The 25,429-nt window shown below is 43.1% G+C and overlaps 1 protein-coding gene across 6 annotated transcripts; it reads right to left on the bottom strand.

The window, feature by feature from the left end:
- Window positions 1-435: 435 nt before the first annotated feature.
- On the bottom strand, window positions 436-25,429 carry Adnp (activity dependent neuroprotector homeobox). 6 transcript variants are annotated; one of them, XM_051185757.1, is made up of 7 exons: window positions 25,239-25,427; window positions 23,227-23,401; window positions 18,536-18,750; window positions 17,404-17,472; window positions 8,828-8,940; window positions 7,198-7,290; window positions 436-4,590 (listed from the first exon to the last, which is right to left on the bottom strand). In XM_051185757.1, exons 5-7 carry the CDS (start codon window positions 8,933-8,935, stop codon window positions 1,483-1,485), a joined length of 3,309 nt encoding a protein of 1,102 aa, XP_051041714.1. In that variant the 5' UTR covers window positions 8,936-8,940; window positions 17,404-17,472; window positions 18,536-18,750; window positions 23,227-23,401; window positions 25,239-25,427; the 3' UTR covers window positions 436-1,482. The 6 variants fall into 6 exon arrangements, with proteins under 6 accessions (XP_051041714.1, XP_051041720.1, XP_051041739.1 ...); XM_051185763.1 differs by lacking the exon at window positions 18,536-18,750; XM_051185782.1 differs by lacking the exons at window positions 17,404-17,472; window positions 18,536-18,750 and having other exon boundaries at window positions 25,239-25,429.

The following is a 25,429-nucleotide window of genomic DNA, read 5'->3' as shown; positions in this document are numbered from 1 at the left end:
CCTTCAGTGCCAAGTGGCCCCAAATTCATGCTCTTCAGAGCAAAATGGTCAGGGGACTCCAGAGACAAAGCAGCTGCCTGTCTGGTACAACTGTTGCCATACATTAAGTGGGAAGAAAGACCATTGGGGGCCAACATATCTATTATCTGTCAACATGACATTTATATACAGATCCAAGCTCTGCTCCTTATCAAAAGGGAAACCAAAAACCTCAAGGATGTTTACTTTTGCAGCAAAATGGAAACATACACGCATAAAAAAAAATTTGTAGGTGGTACCTGGAGAGAAAGCATGCTTTAGGCAAATGACAGATTACCGTTTCCCACAAGTTTTCTTTGTAAGCGTCGACTCTATCTCTGCTCAGGGTGCTGTGGCATCAAACAGCAAAAGATGTAATGGACACACAGGATTGATAAGGTATAACAAAAGCAAATATTTACATTAAGCACAATACAGCAATTTATTTAGATGCTTAAAATGAATACAAAGGGAAATAAAGACCACAAAATCATACATACTACAACATTGTGTCATATATTAGATGGTATAAATGAATACACCCGGCGGTGTTCAACTAAAGAGGAAACTAAATATCCCAAGTGCAGCACTCAGCTGTGTTTGCTGCTCTGACACAACACTCTTACAGATCTAAAAGGTGTCAAAAATTAGTAGCTGTAAAATCAATTCTTGCATGTTACTTTAGCTTAAAAGGTCTCAGAAAGAGATCTGAAATATCAGTTTTGACAACTGTAATGTCAAGGATACTCAGAACAAGAAAAAAATTCTATAATACAGGAGAGTCCAGATATATATCTTATGTTGCTGGCCTCTGTTGCAAGATTGTACAAGGTTATGTGCAAAAACTAAGTCTGTCCAAAGGTCCGTACTATCGCAGGGTCAAGCTTCTGCTAGGTAAACTAGATATAGCATTTATCACACAGCAAGGGCAACACTAAAAACCAATCTATGACGGGCACACAGTAACAGTGTCATAAGCATCACTTGAGGTCTAAAAGACTGTACAAATATACATTTCAACTATTCAGAATGAATACATGAAAAAAGGTCCATGTTCCCAAGTCTAGTAGACACACCTGACTGGTAGCATGTATGCCCGCCCCGCACTACTCTGTGAACCAGGGTAAGGCTTTCCCAGACATCCAACCAAACATCTTACCGAGGGAAAGAAATGCTGAAAAGGCAAGTAAGGAACTGCTTTTCCCTGTGTGCGTTCATGAGCCACCAGTTTACTGGTTTTTTCACACTTCATTACTGAATCTACCAGAGAAGGGTCTGAAGCAAGATCAACCAATTACATGTCATAGACTTAGAAATAACTACTGGGACTGTAGTGGTCACATGTCCCCAATAGCCTGTTGACTGACCAGTCCTTGCAAGGCATTGCCAGTTAGAAGACACCTTTGCAGTCAGAATAGAGGTTCAGGATGCAACACGGCCCAAGTGCTGTGGTACGCCAGGCCCTCAGGCTTGCTGGCTGCTCAGTTTTACTCCAGTTAAGGGGCCATGCATGGGATCAGCAACTCCATCAGTCATGCTGTCAAACTGCTCCCCATCCTCACTGTCAATTGTGCTATTCTGCCACTCAATCTGTGGGTTTGGTAAGCGCTCTGCATTCTCAGATGCATTTTCCCACTGTGATTGGTCCTTCGACCAAAACCCTTCAACCTTTCCATAGGAACTATTCTTCCACTTCAATTGCTCTGTGTCATCTTGCACCATAGCCTTTTTTTTGGAAGCTGGCTTACTGCTCCTTGCATCTTCACTCTGGGAAGACTCGTCAGACCAGGTTCCTGTTTTCATTTCACATGTGTTATCCTCAAAGTCTGATATCTGTTGGGAACCAGGGCCACTCATAGATGGCGAAGCACCATCTTTCCACTCAACTACATCATCTTGGTCTACCTCACTGTCGGAGGCATCATGCACTAGTTTGGTTGGTTCCTCAGTCAAATGGATCGTTTCATATTTTGAACTATCCTCCTCCTCTTTTTGGTCTAGCTTCTCAGAATCCAAAGCATCCTCAGGAATTACCTTCGGTACATGCTCCTCTGGATTATCACTAGGAATTTTAGGCTCAACTTCAAAGACAGGGTCAAAAGGGCTGCCACTTCCATTGGATTCTTCTTCTAAATGCTCGAAACTATCTGAGAAGCTGTCATCTTCCTTCCCAAGGTTAAGCTTTTTGTCAACAGTCTTACTAGCATTGACTCTTGAGTCCTTCTCATCATGATTTTCAAATAGCCACTCAGCATCAAAATCCATCTCATGCTTGACTTTATTTAGTTCTTTCATGTTAAAGCCTAGCAGCACACCAGGCTTGTACTTCTCGCAATCACGGACACACTTCTTCCTCTTGTTACTGAAATGGGAAGCAATGTCACTCTTCCATAGCCATAGACTGGCGGCTAACTTCTCAATTTCTCTCCTGGTGGGATAGGGCTGTTTGTTGAAGTACTTTGTGAGAAAGCTTTTCCTAGCTTCGTAAGAATCATCTTCATGACCCTTGGGGTCTAAAGCTAAAACAACAGGTTCTTCAGGTTTCTCTTCAATGCAGCTGGGGGAGTCACTATCATCCTCCAGCTTTCGCTTTTTTAGCAGAGGAAACTCCACCTGCTCATAGGTGCGCTTCACAGGGGCGAGGCCTGGAGACTGATTGAGGCGAGAAGGTGCGTTTGTCTTGTCCTGGCCATTCTGGGTTTTCCCAACACCTCTGCAGTGGACTAGATGAAGGGTGATGGTTGAGGCTGTCATGTTGCTAGTATACACACCAAGGCAATGGATACATTTGTAAGTTAGCTTTTTCTCAACAGGATGAACTGTCTGAATAACTTGGTGTCTTTCTCGTAAATGATGTGCAAGTGCATCCGATATGGGTCCTTTTAGGATTGAAAAGCAAAGAGGACAAAGGGTTTTCCCAACATCTTTTTTATAGGGCACTGCAGCTTGAGGTGAACTTTTAACAGGGACATCTGCTTTTTCCTGAACTTTTGGTTGTGGCTTTGGAGGAACTGGGGCATTATTTTGGGCATGGTAAGCAACGGATTCAGCTGGGGCATCCCTCAGGTTGTATGTGGTCACTAGGAGATGGATGTTGGTGTGACTCCCCTGTTGCAACGTCAAATCAAAGCTCAAAGTAGAATCCGTTTTAGGCCCCATCTCTTCATCAATGTGAACCATTCGCATGTGTGCTGCCATCTTTTCCACATCATTGAAGGTTGATCGGCAATATGGACAAGACAGGCCATGAATTAACATATGGTTGAGCAGGGTATCTGTGGGCAAATAGCGATTACAGTAGAGGCATTTGCTAGTAAAATTGTGTATTTTCATAATGTAGTTAGCTACTGCTGGGACTTTCTCAGCTTTATGTTCCTTTTCAAAGTGAACACTATAGACATTCTCAGGAAAAAGCTCATTACAGATTGTACATATTTTCCACTTCTGAGTGGCACAATGGTTGCTTGGAGGAGGGCCCGTGGCTGCTGGTGGAGGTTTAGAACCAGACTGACCCAATACTCTAGATGCCTGTGACTGAGACACAGATGGAGACTTCACTTGGCCTGGGGGTATAGAGGTGTTGGCAGTCTGCAAGGAGTACCTGGCCGCTGCTGGGGGCCTCTGCTCAGCACCTAGCCCATAGGACCTCCCATTTCCACTTGGAAGTAACTGTTTCACAGACTGAGACTGCTGAGGGATGGAAACTGGAGCATTGCCACCTAGACCCAGCCTCACTGACTGGCCAACACCATAGCTCTGGCCTACAGATTTGACTCCATAGTTGTTTTGCTGCAGGTGAACATTGGACATCATATTGACTCCTGCTGAGTTTAAGTTAGGCTTTGGTATTGACAATCGATTCACCATCTGCTGTGATGGCAAAGACCGGACATTTCCAGAAGCAAGGGAACTGATTCTTGGTGGGAGTCCCATGCCCTTTTTCTCTTGAGGCTTGGGGGCAATCAGCATCAAGGGTTTGGCTCGGGGCACTACAACATTTGTGTGCCCAATCATGGCCGTGACCTGATAGCCTATGCGCTCATGGTCCTCAATGACATGCTGTACCAAAGCCTCATAGGACTTAGGCATGAAAAGGCATCGCTTGCAGTGGATGTTACACTCTTCTCGAGCACTTGTGCCCAAGGGGACTGCACCATTGAGTGATTTTTCTCCTGCCTTTGCTATGTACGGTGCTGCCACGTGCTGAAAATGTTCCCTGTAGATGTGCTTCCTGACGATCTCATAAAGAGGGTCTCGGTAAGTGCACTTCTTGCAGTAATACACGGCTTGCTCTACATTGTCAGCCTGCTTAGGTTTAAGGCCATCATTTTTGTTTTTATCTTTGAAAGTGCTGAGGCTGCTACTCGGTGCGCTGGAGTTTGGAGCATGAAATATTTTAATGTGTGTTTCCAAAGTCTTTTTATCTGCATTGAAGGTACAGTAAGGGCAATTAAGGAGAATCCTATTTTCAAAGTCTTCACTATGGACATTCCGGAAATGACTCTTGTAGGCAGAGAAGAATTTTGAGGAAAACGGACAAGCACTGCAGCAAAAAGGTTTTGTCCGATAGTCCTAAAAAAAAATAAATGAAACAAAACAAAACAGAAACCGAATGAGAAGGCCACCTGAGGCAGGTAGTTACAGATGTAGGCACCCCTCCCCCAGCAGTCATTCCCAGAAATTCTGCAAGGCAATGAGTTTTGGAGGTTTCTCCTACTGGGAAACTAAAAGAGAAACTCAAACGCATTTTCAATCAAATATCTTTATTTTTGTCCCCATGTAAACTAGGTGCTAAGTTCTTGCTAATCCTTTAAAAAATGGCTAGTCATATTTGCTGGGTGGTTTCAGAGATGTCAAAGGCCCCACAAAAAAAAGGTTTTAAGAAAAACATTTTATCCATAAAAATAATCAGAACCATGCAAACTCCTTATTTTGTGTACCAGTAATCTGCTCAGGCTTCAGACATGGGAACTCATAGACCCCATATGCCTTCATAAGCAACAAAGGAGTACTTTTTTTCCTTTGCCACCATGCAACAATAAAAAAAGAAAAAGCCCAAAAACTTCTCTAATTTAAAGTACTGTGTATTTAGCCTCTACTGCAGGTCAAAAGGTTCCAGACTGGAATATTGTCCTCATTCTTCTACTTCTCTGACAGAGTAGCTTCAAAAGGCCAGTGAGGGTTGGAGAGGCAGTTCAGCCATTAAGAGCATGAGTTGCTTTCACAGAGGTGCTGGGTTTGATTCCAAGCACCCACAAGGCAGCTCATGACCATCCACAACACAGTCCCAGTTTATCTGGTGCTCTCTTCTCTCCTCTGAGGGCACCAAGCATTTACACAGCACACAAATACACATTCAAGCAAAACACACATCAAAAAATAATTTTTCCTTAAAAAAAAAAAAAAAAAAAAAAAAAAAAAAAGCCAATGAAAACCCACCCAGGCATGGTGGTATATGATTTTAATCCTAGCACTCAGGTGGCAAAGGTAGGCAGATCTATCTGAGTTTGACAACAGCCTGGTCTACAAACCAGAGTGCCAGGACAGGCTCTCTTCAAAGATACACAGAGAAATCCTGCCTTGGAAACCCAAAGTTACCTGAAACTGTCTTACAGACAGGGCTAAGGGTTCAGAAGCCATGGTGTACTACACAGCACACTAGAGACCAGCTTTCAGAATTATGATCTCAAGTAGGTAAATATAAACATGATAGGCAGTCATCTTTTCTCAGGTTTGTCCTGTTTTGAGTTCTCTGCGTTCCCTCAAAGCTCCTGAGGTGGTGTATTGGTGTCTGCCTTTAATCCCAGTGCTGGGGAGGCAGAGACAGGCGGACTTTTCCAGTATACCCAAGATTAGAGAGCCTGACCTCAAAACCAAATCTTCTCTACGAAGGCCTTCTCTCTTGTAAGAATGCTGCTCAGAACTTCCTAGCACATTAAGTAGAGTTCAAAAGTACAGAATTAGAAAGGGAGGGAAGTACCATTCACAAAATCATCTCATTTTAAAAAATTTATTAATTTTTTTACATTTCAGTCCCAGTTTCCCCTCCCACTCCCCCACATCTGCTCCTCAGGGAGGGTAAAGCCTCCCCTAGGAAGTCTTCTAAGTCTGTCCCATCATCTCATTGAGGCAGGCATTAGTATCACTGTTTTTTGGAAACAGGATATAACAGCTCTAGCTGTCCTGGAACTCCCTCTGTACACCAGGTCAAGCACAGAGAACAGATGGCTCTGTCTCCTGAGTGTTGGGATTGAAGGTGTCACTACTGCCTGGCCCTATTATCACATCTTCACTATAAGGATACATGAGTATAAATAACTATCCTTCTGAATGCAAAGGTACAAAAAACTGACCTGTCACTGCCATTCTAGGGGTCACGCACCACACCCTCCCATAAAGATTTGGTGTTATTAGTGGGGATAAAGAAGTGTAAATAGAAGATTGAGTGGTAACTGGGGAGGTGGCACTGCATGCCTTTTATTCCCAGCACTCAGGAGGCAGAGGCTGGTAGACATCTGAATTGGAGGCCAGTCTGGTTTACCGAGTGAGTTCCAGGACAGCCAGAAGTTAGCTACAAGGAAAAGTTGTGGATTATGACTTTTGTCTAGAAAGCAAGGGCAGCAACATATTGGACGGCAGGTTGTGGCTGCATCCATAATAATGAAGAGTGCTCCTTAGAAATGGAGCTGTGGCACTGTGGAATGATACATATATACCACAGGTTCCCCAACTTGATTATTTCATTTTTTTTTTGGGTATAGAAACTCATTTGCCCAGAATGGCCTCAAACTCGTTATATAGAATATTTACAGAATATACAGAATGCCCTTGACCTTTTGATCCTGCATCTACCTCTCAAGTACTGTAATTAGAGGTGTGTGCCACAACACCATGTCTGGTTTATGTGGTACTGGAGACCAAACCCAGGGTTTTATGGAGGCCAGGGAATGCCCCAACTACTAAATTGCAGCGTTAGTTCCAACTTGAAAATTCTGTTCATTCTTTCAACTTGAACTTTTAGTCCAGTAACAGCCAATGTCTCAGGTTTCCTAGCACTCAGGAAAAGGAGATGTGTGTACACTTTCCACATCAGGCCATTGCCATGACACAGCTGACAGCTGTCCCTATGAAAGGTTCAGTGGGAAATGGACATTCTGGGACATATCCTGCCAGACTTACCTGATTTTTTGTAAGTGAAGGGTCCCACAGTCCTACATCCTCCCATGTAGTGTTTTTCAAATAAAAGTCATTAGGTTCAAACTGTTTAAAATCCTAGAAAAACAGTAAAAGAAATTTACAAAAACACAGTGGTATCAAGCCCAGCCTGTCCTGACACCTACATTCTACCTCTTTAACCAGTGTGGAGGGCACAGGAGGGTTAACCACTGACAACTAATGCAGTGGTACAGGGGATCAGCAAATGCAAAAGGCACATGACCACGCTTCCAGAGAAATTGCTCCAGTCCCACAGCAGCTTCTTTAAACACATAACTCACCAGTCACAACCCTGCGTGGAGGAGGGGCACGTGCTAATAGCCCTGGAGGAGTAAGAGTCTAGCTTGGCAGCATAAACAAACAAACAGAAGGAAGGGTGGATCTAGAAGAAAATTCAGATTTTTAAACCCAGGAAGAAAGTAAGCAACATGCCGTTCAATTTATAATCTAACGTGAAATTGTAGTGTCCCCCCCTCTATGACTAAGAAGAAAGTAGAGTGAATGGTTCACAGCTGTAGGTGGAAAGTATGTGCAAACTTTAGAGTACCTATTAGCTCTAGTGGGAGGAGCAAACCCAGTACAGGATAGGAAAGACACCTGACTATTTGCATACTTATTTAGAAGGGTCTCACCAACCCCCAAGTACAAATCTATGTGAATCTTAAAAGTTATCTCCACCCTGGGAACAAAGCACTAGAAGCCCACTTTAGAGAAGCTTCGGTTTCCAGGATACATCCTTGACTGCTCTGAGTGGGATTCAGGAGAAGAGAACTGGGATCATGAATGAAATGTCCATCAATTCGACCCATGACCTGTGTCCTTAGCACTTGTTCCAAACACTGTGCTAGGCAGTGGGATAAACGACAAAACAAGGCCACTTTAGCTCGGCCAGTAGGAACCTAAACTCCTTGGGGGAAATTGCTTTCGATGCTTTGGTTGGAGGTATTGTCCAAATAACTGTAAGATCTGGAGCAAGGAGATCTAGACAAGGAGGAGACGCCTCTATTTATTCCAAGGGTCTTGGAAAGCTGAATAAAAGCTAGGGTCCAGCCTGGAAAGGCCAAACTGCTACATAAGGGCAAGATAAGTCTTTGATGGGTTATAAGGCTGACAAATACTCAAATCCTAAGGAAAGAGAAGACAAACACCCAGACAACCATGCCTCAACAGTCAGGTCAATGGAACACCCAGGCCCATGAGAACTAAAAACAGGCTCTGCAGTCCCTACTGCATCCTCCCTAACTATGAGCCTGAAATCACTGCTTCCCCAATTCCTATTTCATAGACTGGAGGCAAGAATTCCTAGAGTCCTTGAAGGTTAATTCAAGGACAAAGTTCATACACAATTTTAAAGTACCTCATGCACTGTCTGTGTATAGTCTCCATGTTGCAACTGTGTTTTTGCCTCAGGATGCAAAGATGAACACACTTTCAGGAAAAGGCAGTAAGCACTACTAAATGAGAAGGTTTTGGTGAAGCTAAAGGTGCAGTTAAAATTCACTGTCACACCTAACAGCAAACCATCTTGCCCATGGACACAGTAACGGATCAGAAGCCGAGTCACATTAAAATTTAAAAATGGCATGCTACTTACTTCTATATGTTCTTTACAGTATTCCAACCCAATGTCACTAAGTATTTTTTTCACAGTTTTCCGGGCTTTTCTTAAACTGCCAAGATTGTTGACAGGAAGTTGGAACATAGTTTCTATTGGAAAAAAAAATTTAAGTCAAAGTCAAAACATGAACAACTTGTCAAAGCTACTAATTTCACTGACAGGATCCCAAACCCTGGCTCCTACAGGTGAGAAGATGGAACACTTAAAGCAGGCAGGCAAAGGTGAGTGCTTGTTGGCCTTCCCTATTTTGTTAGAGGACATTTTTATACCACGAATCTAGGCACATCAGTATGATTAGGCTTAAAAACCCTTCAAGAGATGAATTTGAAGTTGGAGAATGGAACAGTGTCAATTGTGAGGTTGGACCTACACACCTAGAAAAGCATTCATAACTTCAAAGCACCACCCAGCTTTGAGCACTGAGGGTAAGAGTTTGCTATTGAAATGTCATGGCAATAATATTGTCACAGAAGCAACATGACATTCAATGACTGTTTCTGTCTCCTCAAATTGAAGTCCCAAGTGATGTGTGACCTTCTCCTTAGGCGGCAACACATCTGGGCAAAAAACTCACAAAGGCCACAGAATAGATACTTAGATGGGGAAAGTCATGCTTGTGGCCTCAGAACACATGGTAACTGCTGTAGGCTTTCTGGGATCTTTTTAAAAAACAAAATGCCTGTTGAGTGTGAGCATGTTAAAGGAATAAAAAAGCTGCTTGACTGTCCCAAATATATCAAAGGCAGAAGCATAAAGAAATGCAGATCCATTTTCCAAGTTTCTTAAAAACAAAAGTACTTTTGTTTATTTAGGAAAACTGTAATACAATTTGAGGTAAGATTTTTGTTAAGGCTCTGAATGTGACCTTAATTGTTTTAATAATCTAAATCCAACATAATTTCACAGAATATAGTAGCGCTAAGACCAAAGCTAGCAAAAAACCAACTCCAAAGCACCATCGGTTAAAGTCAGTTTTCTCACTTGGACAGTCAACTTTTATTGGCTGCAAGCCCGAATCTGCGGATGTTCCTGTCCGGTGGAAGTTCTAGAACACCCTATTAAGAAGTATCAAAGTTTAGCTGGGTCTCCTGATGTTAAAACATTCACTAAAAACCAGCATTCTCTATCCTTATCATTCTCCATGTGAACTCCCATGAGCTCAAGACCGGGGCCTACAGTGAGTGGTTCCTTTCCCAGAAAGGACACCAGTTACCATTTATTTCTCCTTCGCACTCTTGAGCCTCATACCAAGCTAAGCAACGTTTCAATAAAATACTAGTCCATGTTCGAATTACTACACGACACAAAAAAGGACTCAAAGGTTTTTTCCACAGGCCACAACCTGTTAAGTACCTAAGGGTTAGGCTGGGCTAGGTGGTAACACAGCTGTAATTCCAGCCCTCAGATGGATGAGACAGGAGGGTCTTGTGGGTAGAGGCCACCTACACCTTAAATGAAGCAAAGGCCTGCATAGTGCCACCTTGACAAAAAAGTTTAAATCAGTAGTTGGTTCCAGAATTCATTAATGTCACCCATCTGATTTTTTGCTTAAAAAGTTGTTAAGAAGGACCCCAAGCCTCAAACCCTTTGAACTAGAAACCTCAACAAGGAGATATTTTGAAAACACAGAAAAAACAACCCTCCCCGACAAACCGTATTCTCCTGACGCATCCTTTGGTTATCACCCCTTTGCCCAGCCTTTTGTTTAGCTGGTAGTGTCTAACAGGTCTTGCCAGGGAGAACCTGTCATACACAGCACAAAAAGGGCAACTTGATAAGCACTGTTCATCAATCACTTCACACCTAAACTTTGCAGGTCCTGGTGCTGGGAGCACACTAAGTAGGCCCTCAGGCAGCAAGTTTTTACACAAAGCTTTGTTGTCCAGCCTCAGCTGGAGTACTGCTGCTGCAGTATCATGTGCCATTGATCAGGACTCAGGTGAGAAACATGTTTCATTCTGCAGTACACAAGCTGTACATGTGTTCAGAACATGGCTGTCTTGTGTGCTGGAGAGCAGCACTCTCCCCACTGTATCCACAGCCCCTTCCAGACACATGAGCAAATGTGCTTAAGCTCTGTTGTCACGGAAAGTCTTGGCAGAATTAACAAGCAGTGGGACACAGAAGTGAATTAGTCAAAAGGAAAAATGAGATTAGAAGTCAAAAACATTCTGTAATTCCACAAAAGTCCCTGGCCTTGAAAACTAAAACTAAAATACTATGTAAGATCAACTGCTAAAAAATTCTAAAATAATTTTTGGGGCAGGCCAGTTAGTTTAGTTGGTCAGAAAATGTTGCTGATAAAGAAATTTTGGGAATGCTCAAGGCAGGTGTCTTAGTCACAGCCATGTATTAACTAATAGAGCTTCATTGTACAGGCTAGGCTGACCTTCAGCTTACAGATCCTATCCCTGCTTCCTGGGCACTAGACTAAAGGCATGTGCTACCACTCCTAGCTCACAATTAACTTTTGAGGATGATTTAATGAATTCATGTTGAATGAATTGAGTCATACCCCTTTCTCAATGTCACCCACACTTAAAGAGGAGAGCAGGAGCATCACAGTTTAACCCAGGCCAAACTCCTACTTTTGTGTTTTATTAGAAACCAAGAGTCTAATGGTTGCAAAGAAAACCCAGCTGTAGATCAACCCTGTACAGGAACAAAGACCAGTATCAGTAGTAGATCCTGAGTAGAACCTATGAATGGAGAGAGAAATCACAGCTACTATCTCAAGTTGGATTTATTCAGAGGCTGAGTAGATTCTTAGAAAGACAGAGAAGGACTCAACAATAACAGTGACAGTTTAGATCAAACAACGGTGGAACTTGAAGCACCAGTGGGGTTTGTCTAAGACAGTGTCCCTGCAGAGCTACAAGTCAGGATGGGCAACAATAACCCTTATTTTTTAGGACTACAGAAGATCAAACAACAAAAACGAAACAACAGAACACAGTCAAGGGCTGGCAACTCTACAGTAAAGTACTGCCTAATGTTCAGGAAGCCATGGGTTTGATTCCCTGCATTGATTACAAACACTTATACACACAGACCCCCACACCATGTAAAACAAACAGAAAGGAAGAAACCTTCACAGCCAACCGAAAACATTTTGTCTGAGCACAGCAAGAAAAATCCTCAAATCAGTGTGCCCAGGTTACATTGAAGCCACCTAGAGGATGCAGCAGTGTGTCCTTAGAGTCATCTTGTTTCAATATGCACTTAAAAAAATATGCACTTATGTATAATGGGTGTTTTATCTGCATGTACATTTGCATACTGGAAGAGGACACTGGATCCCAAGAGACTATAGTTACAGATGGTGTGAGCCACTGTGTGGGTGCTGAGAATTGAACCCAGGTCCTCTGAAGAACACTCAGTGCTCTTGATCACTGAGCCATCTCTCCAGCTCCCTCCCATATCTTATTTCTTTAAGCCAATCATGGATCCTATGTTTAAATTAAAGTACCTGTATATATTGTAGTTATCTTGTATAGGTTTTCTTCATATCCCTGGCTATCTTTGAACTCAAGACCCATCTGCCCCTGCCTCTCCAGTGCTAGGTTAAAGGCATGTACTTTTTTTCCCCCCCAAATAAACCCTACAAAGCCTTGCTAGAACCTTTCATTCAGCAAGCCACCCTATCAAAAAGGTTCCTTTCAGTCTGGAAGTGATCACCTACATACTACTGCATCAGGAAGCAGCTCACCCTTTCTTCTGTCAGCATGCGCAGAACCCTTCAGGAGTTCCCACAGAGGGATGTTCTCACATCCTTCCCTTTCCTCTATCTCAACCAGCACAGTGGCTGATTCTGGACACCCAGGGGCTATAGAGATGGCTCAGAGGTTAAGAGCACTGGCTGCTTTTCAAGAGGACCCAGGTGGGACTCCCTGCACCCACAAAGCAGTTCACAACTGTCTGTAACCAGGTTCTAGGGGATCTGATGTCCTCTTTGAGTTCCTGAGAGCACCAGGCACAACACAGTGCAGACTTGAAGGCAAAACACCTACAAACATAAATTAAAATTAAAACAAGAAAAATCTAGGTCTAGGTCTAGCCAGCATGGTGAATTGTGTTCAATCATTGGGACCCACTTGATGGAAAAGACAGAAGTGACTCCTGTAGTCAACTCTCCAATCTCCATACATGTACCACAGCACTCCAAATAAACAAACGATGACAGAAAATGTACTGTTTTCAGAACCACCGTTAGACATCAAACTTCCAAATTAAAGACATTTCCCTTTCTCCTTCTCCCAACTAACTGATCAATTCTTTTTGCCATCCCTTTGTTATCTCCCTCAGTGATCTTCAAGTAATTCCTCTACAGTTTGTCAATCTCCCTGGTTGTCCATGTTTGAACTGGTTACTCTGAACGTGACAAACGTAGGAGACAGAAAGGCAACACTAACTCTAGACATTATTTTTAAATTAATGCTCCTCCAATAGTTATGTTTGGTGAAAGGCCCTTCACACATCTATGGGTAGCTAGAAGAGAGAATACCACACCTGGGGCGCTGTGCCAGAGCATCACTGCCACAGGTGAAATGGTCCTGAACCAAGGAGTTCAGTCAAGCCTGTGGTACACACAAAGAGGTCAAGAATCTGCAAGTATCTAAGGTCAGCCAGATGACTGCATGACATCCAAAAGAGAACAACGACAGAGCTGAGGACAAGGCACAGCTAGGAGGCCAATGGCCATTAAGTAACCACCCAGGTTTCATTAAAAACAAAAGTTAAACTTGTGTACATAGGGCACGTCAGATAACAACTTTTTCCCCCCTCTTTTTGTTTTTTTTTTTCAAGACAATCTCTCTGTGGCTTTGGAAGCTCTCCTGGAACTAGCTCTTGTAGACCAGGCTAGGCTCTAACTCACAGAGATCCACCTGCCTCTGCCTCCCAAGTGCTGGGATCAAAGGCATGTGCCACCACGGCCCGACCCAGAGAACAACTTTTAAGAGTTAGTTCTTCCTAGGCAAAGAGGACCCAAAGATTCGCCTAGGAAGGGGAAAAAGACAAGATATCCTAGGTAAATTGTCAGTGTGTGTGTGTGTGTGTGTGTGTGTGTGTGTGTGTGTGTAGAAATGGACAGCTTCCTAAAAACAAGGGGAGGAAAAAAAAAAAAAAAAGAATTCTTTACCACGTGGACCTCAGGAATGAGCCACCTTGAGAGTACTGAATAACCCTTCAATTCATAATGCTACTGTTTCACAAGCAGAAGATGGTATTCCTCACTTTTCTTCAGTGCTGGCTGAAATTCACGATGGGCAAGAACTCTACCACTGAGCATTATACCTGTTCCCTCAAGCACACAACAGCTTTTCAAAAACCAAATGTCTTCTACCACCTTCCCACTGTTAAAATTTTTGGAGGAAATAAAATTTTCATGTAGCCAGGCAAGGCTGATGCTGTAGCAGAGTAGACCTTGCACTTCCCGAGCCCCCTGCCTCTGCTTCTCAAGTCCTGGGATTACAGATGCGTACATTGTACTCACGGTTACTGTGTTCTTCTGAAAGCTACTTGGGGAAGGTAAAGGCTTTGATACTGCTTTTGTCCAATTTTAGCAGGATGTTAGGCTGTTCTTAACAACCACCAGGCTCCTTTGCTCAAACAAAGCACTATGCATGCCCCTAGCACAGATGACTTCTGAAACGAGTTAGGCAAATCAAGCCAGTCATAAAAGGCCACAGTTATCTGACCTTGTTTCTATGAAGTATGTTGTAGAAGTGACTCTTCAGGTGGAGCAGGACAGCCTGAGAGGTGGGATAACAGGAGGGGACTGCTGAAAGGCACCACGCTTCTTTCTGGAGGAGGAAGGTGCTCTGCCCACTGTCCCAGTAGTGTCATTCCAACCACTCTAAACTACTCAACTGTATGCTATAGCTGGGAAAGCTGTCACCAAGCTAACCAAACCACAAAGTAGAAGGTAAAGTCTTCAATCACTCAAAGGCACGGAAACACAAGATAGTATCTTCCAGATTTATGCACGTAATTAGAGTTTCTTTTTTGTGTTGTTAAAGACTAAACCCAGGTTATTGTGAAGATTAAGTGTTACACCAGAGTTACACCCCAGTAATGTTTTCCCTTTTATAAGCTAGCACGGGGAACATGCCTATAATTCCAGCCTTTGGAAAAGTGAAGGCAAGAGCATCAGTTGTACAAGGTCATCCTGAATTATATCAGACCTGGTCTCAAAGATAAGAAATAATATAGGTTCAGAGAGACGGGTCAACAGTTAAATAAGTATACCTGCTGCTCTTGCAGAAGACAAGGCTCAGTTTCCAGCACTCACAGAGTGGCTTACATATTCAACCTGATAACCTCTCATGAAGTCCCTGGCCATTATTGCATGCATGTGATGCACATATAAACACACATTAAAAAAACAAAACAGGGCTGGAGAGATAACTCAGCAGTTGAGAAGAGCAATAGCTACTCTTCCAGAAGTCTTGAGTTCAACTTCCACTAACCACTGGCTAGTTCAAAACCATGTATAATGGGATCTTCTGTCATGCACTCATAAACAGTAAAAACAAAACAATTCAAGGTCAACAACAACAACAACATATGTATGCATAGCCCTGGCTGGCCTCCTACGTACAGAGATCCACCTTCCTTTGCTTACTACGTGCTGGGATTAGAAGTTTGTGCAACACTGTAAGCCTGAAGGAGAATTTTTTTTTTTTAAAGACAGGGTTTACCTGTGTATTCAGCCTGTAGACCAGGGAGATAATTTTAAATAGCAGCCGGTGTTCAAAACCAGGGAAATTTATCACCAATGGCTCTTAGTCAAAATGGTGATTACTGCACATCTGTTAAGATTTTCTGAACTAGGATGAGTCTCTAGAGCAAGTTCTGGATGCAGTCTAGAAGGACAATCTTGGCACATTTACAGAGCCACTGTAAACTCACTGTTAGTGAGTTACTTTGTGGTAACACAGCAAATTGAACCTGTCTGGGCAGCCCTAAAACTTTTAAGTACTTAAAAAAACAAAACAAAACAAAACAAAAAAAAAACAAAACAAAAACAAAACAACCAACAAACCCCCCTCCCCAAATACCAGACAGCTTATTTGGCAAATAGGCTACACTTCTAGAACCCAAGAGCAGTGCAGTATATTATTAACAACGAAGGTCTAAATGCAGTCTGAGATGACAGATTGTAAGTTCAACCGTGCTTTCATTTGGCAAAATTCAGCATGTGAATTTACACAGACCCGACCTTCAGAAAAATGCCATGTGTTTAATTTAAACTCCCCTTTCCATTTCTTTCTAGGAGTTTCAAGAGTTTAACTTCAAAAGAAGGGACATCTTAGGGAAAATTTTGAAATGGGAGCATTCTCAAAGGAAGATAATTTGACAGCTGCTGCATAGCACTTTAGGATACCAAGAAGCTACCCAAAGATAAAATTACCTAACGATAAGCAGCCTGCTCCTCACATCACCAACTATCAAAATTACAATGACACTGTTTTAGCAGCTTTCATTTTAAATGATTACCAGTGATCCCAAACATTCAGATTTTTATTGCTACTTCATAACTGTAAGTTTGCTACTGTTATGAAGTAATATAAACATCTGATATGTGACTCCCATGGGGTTGAAACCCACAGGTTGAGAACTGCTAGCTGCCTTAAGATAAAAGACACCATCTCCTTAATTCAAGACAAACGCACCCATTAAAAAGGACATCTTTGGCACCCGGGCCGTCTATATCAGTGGCTGCTACAGAGCAGGAGCTCAAGAAACAGATCAAATGAACAAGGCTTGGCCTAACTAAGGCTCACAGACAAGATACCCACAGCAAAAAAAAAAAAAGGGGGGGGGAAGCATGCCAGAAACATCTTCAGTAGTAGCTGCTGATAGGGTGTAGCTTTAAGCTAGGGAGCATGGCCATGGTGCCCGAAGCGGAGAAGCTAAGTCCTAGTAATTCCTGCACAGAATTTCAATGGCCACCTTGTAAAGTTGAAAAAGCAGGATGATAATAAAATAGGGGCCTTGAATGTGAAGCTACAAGTCTAGTGCCCTGTCTACAGGTATAGAAAGACAAGTCACACACACCAACACACTAACATAGGTTTAAACCTAAACAACCCAAGAAAGGACTACCACACTAAAGTTATATTCCTGACACCCAAGAAGTGGCATTTTAAAGGCACGTTAGTAGAGTTTTAGTCTGGTTGTCTGTTTGATAGCAGAATTAGCTAATTTGAGAACCACTCAAGATATTGTTAAGACCATTCTAAACCCACTCACTCTTGTCTGAAAGGTCTGTGAAGCCACAAGTGCCTTAAGTGTGAGTTAAAGACAGTGAGGGTGTAGCAAAGGAAGGGAACAGAACCGTTTTGTTTCAAGTGTGCAATTTATAGCCAAAAAGAAAAGACAAAACATTTTTTTTTTTTGGAGACATTCTATGTATCTGGTTGGCTTAGTTAGAACTTGCTCTGTAGGCCAGACTGGCCCCCAACTCTGCTGAGATTAAAGGCACACTTGTTTTGAGTCAAAACCTTTGTCTTTCGATAAGACAGGCGTGTTAACAGACCAAAACATACCTGGTTTGATATATAGACTTCAATGTCAAACTTCTTGAGAGGTAGGGTTGTCAGTAAAGCTGCTATTTGCTAGAAGAGATGGTAAAATGCAGTGAGTGACTGATAATCTACCCAGAAGCTAAACAGAGCTGTGTTGAATCCCTTGCTCTGCCATATACTAGCTCTGTGATGCTAAAAAATGTTACTTAGCCCCTAGAAGCCTATTTCCTGATGTGATATGACAGGGCTGGAGAGATAGCCAGCTCTATCAGGACTCAGGTTTGGTTCCTAGCACTTATGGGATCAGATGTGCTTTTCTGAACTCTATATAGGTATCCAGACACGTAGTATATACTCACATAGACATATACAGAAATACATTAAAATAAATCTAAACCTTTGTCCAGGTATGGTGGTGCACACCTTCAGTTCATCAGTTGGGAGAAAGGCAAGTGGATCTCTATGAGTTTGAGACCAGCTAGGAATACACAGTGAGACTCTGTATCAAAAGAAAAACACACATGGATCTCACTGTTCAAGTGTCAGGATTAAGCCAGGTCAATGCCAAAGCAACTCTCATTATTTCCTGAAACCAAATCAGATACTTTGCAAATTCTAATAACCTTGTAGAAAGTTTAGGCTATCTTATTCCTGAGAATCAGCTGTGGTAGCTAGCCAGAGTAACATCTCTTTCAATATACAGTATAAAATACATCTGTACTCACAGACACACTAGTATTTTTGTGCAATAATTTAGGTATACTTAGCCAAACCATTCAAGTTAGCACATTGTAGTCTTTACATTCAGTGTTACTTAAGTATTTATCTAATGGTACTTTTACACACACCTCATACCTAAAGGAGTAACTTTAAGATTCATTTTCTTGCTGGGCAGTGGTGGCACATGCCTTTAATCCCAGGACTTGGGAGGCAGAGGCAGCAGATCTCTGTGAGTTTGAGGTCATCCTAGGCTATACATGGAGTTCCAGGACATCTATGGCTGTTACACAGAAAAACCCTGTCTCAAAAAACAAAACAAAAACACATTCCCATCCCCATCTCCAAGGAACAAGGTGAAAGCTGAGAAACTAGAAGTCTGTTCTTAGACCCTCATTAATTTAAGAGCTATTTTATTCAAAAAAGATAGTAATACCATCTTTAAAAAGAAAATAGGGATGAGGACACATGTAAGAGCTGCATCTAGACTTAGTGTATGATAGGGAAGGCACCCCAATCCATCTCATTGTAAATATGATTGTACAAGGCAGGGACACATCAAGAGTGGTCAGCTGCTTGTGAAGAGCTCCACAGGCTTAGAGGCACTTCCTTGTCAGTATAGTATAGTGGACAACCTGGTTTAAGAGGAACCTGAAAAAAAAAAAAGCAGTTCGAATACTCAGTCGGCCCATGCACAACAAATGTTCATTTATAATCACGAAAGCAAATCATCTTCGTATTATCTGTCTCAATGCTGTGTGACTAAGTTGTTTTAATACTCTAATTTATCTATCAAAAACCACTCAGGAATAACTTTCCACAGCAATGAGAAATTATTTTCTGCACCACTCTTAAATAACACAATTACCAAGCAGTTTTTCTGAATCACCCCTCACAGTCAGGTTTAACAAAAGCAAGTTTTCAAGACAGGATTTTGTGTATCTCAGGCTGGCCTTTAACTTCCCAGGTAGCTGAGGAAGACCAATAACTTCCTATCCTCCTGCCCCTACTTCCTGGGAGCTGAGAGTACTACTACACAGGCATTCTGCAGTGCTAGGGATTCACCACTCACTGGCTCAATCAAAGGCATTTCATTTGGCTTTTGTGCCTGCTGTTTTTAATGATTTGGGGTACTTCCCTTGCAATGGAACATAATTCACCTTTCCAGGAGTAAGAACTCTACTAACTCAGAATTCACAACTGCAATTTAAAATTTAAATAGAAGCTGCCATAGCACCACATCTAAGTTCTTCCTGGTATATTGTTTCAAAAGAGACCAATCACAAAGCTCTCTAGTCACCAGCTCCCACTAGAGAGAACATTACAGACTCCTACAGGAAGCTCGGCAGAGTTGGGAATGAGAACAAAAGCTAAGATGCTCAGCAGAGGGAGAACAGGAACCAGACAACCTAAAGCTCTGGGAGAAGCAATAGAACCTGCTCGAGTTCTCTTTTCAGACCCAGGACAGGTAACTCTAGACGGCTACTGCAACACGCACAACCCACCCACTCTCTCACTGGGCTCTGACCAGCTTCATCAGAACCCACGAAGGACCACAGGTGTAAGCAGACAGCAGTGAACAGCTCACAGAAGCATCCAGTGTCCCAAGTACTGGCTGGAAAGATGGCTCAGCAGTCAAGGAGCACTACTGGCTTGTTCAGGGCCCAAGTTGAGTTCACAACCACCTATAACTCCAGTTTCAGGGGATCCAACACCCTCTTAACCTCCACAGGTATCAGGCACATACATGGTTCAGACAATTACAGGCAAAACACTCCTGTGGCTCACCATACTACTGCACATAGTGGTGCCTCGATTATTTAAAAAACAAAGATACCACTGAAAGAATGGTTTTTAAAACACTAGAAAGCCAAACTGACAAAACATCAGCATTTTACTCTCTTTTGGACCTATTTTTAATTGTGTACTCATGTCAGGGTGAGGGCATGTGCCTGTGGAGGCCAGGAGGCCAGAAGAAAGTATTGTTGGATACTATGGAGCTGGAGTTACAGGCGGTCTTGATTCACATGACATGGGTGCTGGGAACTCCGGTTCTCTACAGGACATACCCACAACCACAGAACCATCTCTCCAGCCCTCTTTTTACGTGGAAATCAAGCAATGGGTTCCTATCCTTATCAAAGGCTACCAGCTAAGTCACATGAGAAGAGACACAGAACTCCCTACCGGGAGTCAATTACAAACCTATACCCTAGCCAAAGGATAAAGTATGAAGATGTGTAGGGATCTGCCTTCCTTTCAAAAGCTATATGCAAAGTCTTATGCACTCCTCTTATCTCCCAAACACATTTCTGGAACATTGCCGATCCTCTTCTGGAGTTCCAGGATTGTTCTACGGACTGTTTTAGAAGGAGATGAAGGAACCTGAATGGTATAGTACTCCTGACTGTGGCTGGCATTCAGTCTAAGACTACCCCCTCGTACCCCACACATCCTCTGCACAATCAAGTTGATGCAGCCACCCCTAATTTTAGGAAGCAGGCTAATATATTTTAGACTATTTCTTTACAGCAGCACAGAATAGTCTCACTAAATTGGAAGACAGAAAGGCAGGTAGGTCATGAAAAGGGCAGGTGGGAGGAGCACTAAGATGTGCAAAAACAAAGTAACAAAAACCAACCCTCTATCTGAACAACAGGACAAGAAAAAAAAAAAAGGCCTGGGCAGGGCAAGACATGGATGACTACTTCTTAGATGGGGTTCCCGCAATCAAGATAGAAAACACCAATTTTCTAAGAAGTCAATACATAATCTTCCTGAAGTATCTATTTGGTTAGCTAGCATTAGCTTATACTAGTTTCATAAACCACATTTGCATAACGACATGAAAAGTGCTACAAACTTTAACAAGGGACAGGACACTATCTGCAGGGGCACCATCACAAATCTCAAAACCCAGGGAAAAGCTTTCCAAGTTTATATAATAGCAACAAAATGTCAAGTTCTTTCAGTCTCACTAAAATTACCTGCATTAGGGAGCTGCCTTCCCCCTACAGGTCTTCTGGGCAGGCCAATGAAAATTAAACTCTTATTGAAAAGTATTTTACTTTTCAAAAGTACAAGAGGATTTTATGACACTTATAAAAAAATTAAACTTTCAGTTTTTCTTTAATGTTAAGAATTACCATAAACATCATTTCTAAAACTTAGATATTTTATTTAAACTGAGTGTGTGACAATCATCTCAACTCTTTAAAAAAATCCTGTTTTTTTAGGTGGGTATGAACACATCCATATACACCCAACTAAATGAGCTCAAAATGTTAGGGCTTCAACTATAATAAAGCAAAAAACATCAAAAAGATAGCACTTAAACCAGCCAGTATAATTCTGAGTATTTTTGTTTTCTAAAGACTGAATACCCTTTTAACAGATATTTAAGAGATTTGCTGCAAGGAAATAATTTCTTTTGTGGTATACTGTGTATATTTGTACTTTTAGTAATTAAGCTTATTGGTCAATTATTTTTAAAACAAAACCCATTCAACACTGTCAAGTTAAAATGTTATTCAGAATTCTTTCTGATTCTAGTTTAAGAAAAAAGTCTAAGCAAAAAAATTAGTCCATGTAGGTTTTTATAAAACTAACCAACAACTTTAACAACCCTATTGACTGTATTTACTATGTAAGGTCTTGAGAACCAAGATTTAAGATCTGGTTATTTTTAATGTCTAGTAAAATCTATGACAGTAGTTGGGGAACTTTCAACAAATCAAAATAAGAAAGATAAACAGAATACTCACATTTCCCTACTCTCGTTAACTGTGACTGTTAAAGAATCTTTAGTTTGTAGACTATAATCTTAGCTTTCACTGGGCTAGTGACAGCTAAGCTGTTAAGTGCACTGCTGCTCTTGCAGAGGACCAAGTTCGGTTCCCAGCACCCACATGGCAGCTCACAACCATCAGTAACTCAATTCCAGGAGATCTGCTGCGCTCTCCATGGGCACTGCATGACGCAATGCATACCCACACATGTACACAAAATACCCACATGTTATTTATTTATTTATGTATTTATTTTTTGCTTTCAAAGGCAACTGTGCCTATCCACCCCCTTTTTGTGTCAAACCCAGTTAACTGTTCAAACTGAAGAGTGCACACATTCTCACACGGTTCCCTGAAGGAAAAATGACCACAAGGATACTAGCTAACACTGTATTTCACTTATTAGAATGAACAAAATCACACTTGCAAACCTCAAACATATACTCAAACTTAAGGCCCCAGGTTCACTTCCCAGCACCCACATGCAGTTCAAAATTGTCTGTAACTCCAGCAGTAGGGGACCTGGCATCCCCACAGACATAGAGGCAAAACCCAAATATACATAAAAAATAATCTCAAAAAAAAAAAAAAAAAAAAAAAAAAAAAAAATCAAACAGGACATTACAGGACAAAACACAAGTCTAACAAATACTAATACAGCACTTCAAGATCACTAACAATTCTTTTTTTTTTTAATACTGGATTCTGTAAATACTAAAGATATATAAACACACAAAATGTGAATCCAATGCAGTCTCTTAGAGCAATACCGGCAACCAAGGTACCTCCTTTTCACATAAGTTACCTGGTAGCAACTATCTAACAAAGAAAAAAAGTCATCTTCAAGCACTAAATGGTTAACTACGTATCATATACATCCATTTGGCATCTATCTTGGCTTGTCTATGTAAGACATTTGTAATAGTAGGATAAAGTATCCACAGGTATCAACACCCATTGTCAATCTTCCCAAGCAAGAACAAGTGCATGGCAAGGCACCTTCAGATCCAATCCAGGAACTCCTACTAGGCTAGTCTTGATCTCTATCAACGATCCATTCCTCCCAGCCCCCTTTAACCAAGTAATTAAGGCTTTTAGAAGCTTAGCAAGTCTTGAGTCTAACTATTTAAAACTGTACACCCAATAGTGCAGAATCCAGGTGATTGTAACACCACCATCAACTTTAAGATTTTCTCTTAAAGAGTCACAACTCTAACTGGTTCCTTGAGGAATGTGGCTAAGCTGAAATTTTGTAAGTGTAGGTTTTGGTGGTGACCAAGGAGGAAGTATCTGGCTTCCCTGACGCTGCAGCACCCACCCTCCAAAATGATATACCCACCGGTGTGAATTGACAATGTAGTCCAAAGAGCAAGGCAGGGAACGGAGTCCAGATCCTCAAAATGGCAGTACAGGGATTAACCACTAGGCCACCTATCAGCTCAGTACAAAAAGTGCAACCCTGTGCATCACGGTGCAAAAGCTGGGGCCTAGGTTTCGTACTGTGCATCTCACACCTATGGAAATAACAACAGGAGTAAAATCTACAGGAGTAAAATCTACAGAAGTCCATACACTCTTAAGAAAGCGGGTGCACACCAACACTGGCGTCAACACTTGCAAAGGCAATTGGTTGGCTACCGACATACTGATGGAAGACTGAAGTTGAAAGGCAACAAAAATTTGCAATCAACTCTATTAAGTTTGACAATGAAGAACTCACTAAGGATCTGGTGTTTACCAACAAAGCCTTGCAAATCATGACACCCATCTCTCAAGGCTATGAAAAAATCACCACCCCACAGAAACCTCTCACGAATGATTTTTCACTCTCAAAAGAGCTATAGAGACCTGGACTGATCCAAGTCCATTACCTTCAGGCTTCAAACAACCCCCTTTACCACCTGGCCTAGGAAAGAGACGTTGACACATCCAAACCTGAAGGTGAAAGGATTCTTGAGAAAGCAAACCTATGACCTAAGGATGTGCATGAAGTTGACTATCAGCCACCAAAGTCTGAGGGTGAACAGTTTGGAACAAGTGAAAACTTTCCAAACATTGAGGAGGCTTTCTTAAATCTCTCTGCAGGCTCACTTAATCCTTGGCCATGTTGCTGTCAGCTCAACTAAGTGCAAGTCTTGCTGGGCCCATTTTCGAATGGTCTGTAGAAGGCGCTGTTAAGCACATCCTGTTCTAGTTCTGGGGCCCTTCCCCCCTCTGCAGCCTTACCCAGTGCAGAGAATGCGCCCCCTACTGACTCCAACACTGATTGCCTTTAACCGACTTGGCTGCGGTGCATTTTGGGTGGGGGCTGGTATTTTCTTCATGGCCATAAACCAGAAGCAACAATGCAGATTTATAAAGAAACTGCACAAAGCTATCCAAGAGACACCTCCCCCCCCCCACATTCTGAAGGGTCAAGACACAGGCACAAGAAGCATCAGGGATGGGAACTGGGCGTTTGGGGTTGGACAGCGTTAAAATGGCTAACACAGGAAACAGTTTGGTTCTTTCCCCCTCCTAAGCCTTTGTCTGTGAAATGGGGTTATGACAAGAACTGTCCAGAGGAACTGGTTGGTGACTGCAGAACACTGAGAAGACACTTGGGGTGTGTGGCAGGGAGTGAGGCTTAAAATGGGTGTTAGACTTCAGAGCCTGATCTTGGACACAAGAGGAAAAGAAGCAATCGCGCCTTTTCTACCAGACAGGCATCCAAGTTGTGGGGTGGGGTGGGTGGGGGGGAAGGCCGAGGACAGGCGGCCCAGAGGAAAGAAGAGGCGAATAAGAGGGTACTCAGAGAACTACTCCCCATTCATTGCATTCGACACAAATCTTTTAGCGGCTTTCTGGATTTCCATTTTCTGAGTGCAAAGTTGAGGAGCAGAAAGCTCTCAAGAGGTGGGTGCTGAGCAGTCAGCCGAGACTGCGAGCAGGGCTGGCGAGGGCTGCGGTTGTTAGGATGGGAGGGAAGCTGGCATGTTGTTGGGGCGGCAAAGACTTTCACTCCGTGCCATGCACTCCCCGCCCCCCCGTCCTTCCTTCCCCTCCCCCCAAGCCTAGGGTGGGCAGACCTGGCAGAAGGCTGGTTCCGGGGACCGGGGGCGTGCGCGTGTGGGGGGCAGGGGCAGGAGGGGACGAGTTTGGGGGACGAGAGAGCGGGGCACCACTGGGGGCGGGGTGGCTGCGGGGAGACGCCGCCAGCCGCCGAAGCCCTGGGTGGCCGGGGGCCTCTGGGGCGGAGAAGGGGGTCGGGCTGCAGGAGGGCAGAGGCCGGTGCAGAGCAGTGTGAGCGCGCGGAGCACAATGACCGCGCCCGCGCCGGGCCCGGGGCCGGCAGGGCAGGGCCGCGCTTACCTTGGCTCGGCCTCGAGGCGTGCGCGGGGCCGGCGTGCTGCGAGGCCCGGCGGCGAGCGGGCGGCGGCACGGCGATGGCGGCGAGGACGCGCCCGGGGCCTCGTCGCGCTCGGGCTCCGGCTCCGGCTCGAGCCGCGGCCGCGGCTGCTGCCGGGGGGCGCGGCGGGCGCAGCAGAGCGGCGGGCGGCGGC

The sequence above is a fragment of the Phodopus roborovskii genome, unplaced genomic scaffold, assembly GCF_943737965.1.
Source record: "Phodopus roborovskii unplaced genomic scaffold, PHOROB, whole genome shotgun sequence".
Lineage (NCBI taxonomy): Eukaryota > Metazoa > Chordata > Mammalia > Rodentia > Cricetidae > Phodopus > Phodopus roborovskii.
Note: the sequence above shows the minus strand (reverse complement) of the source record. Positions and strands in the feature narration are given on the sequence as shown.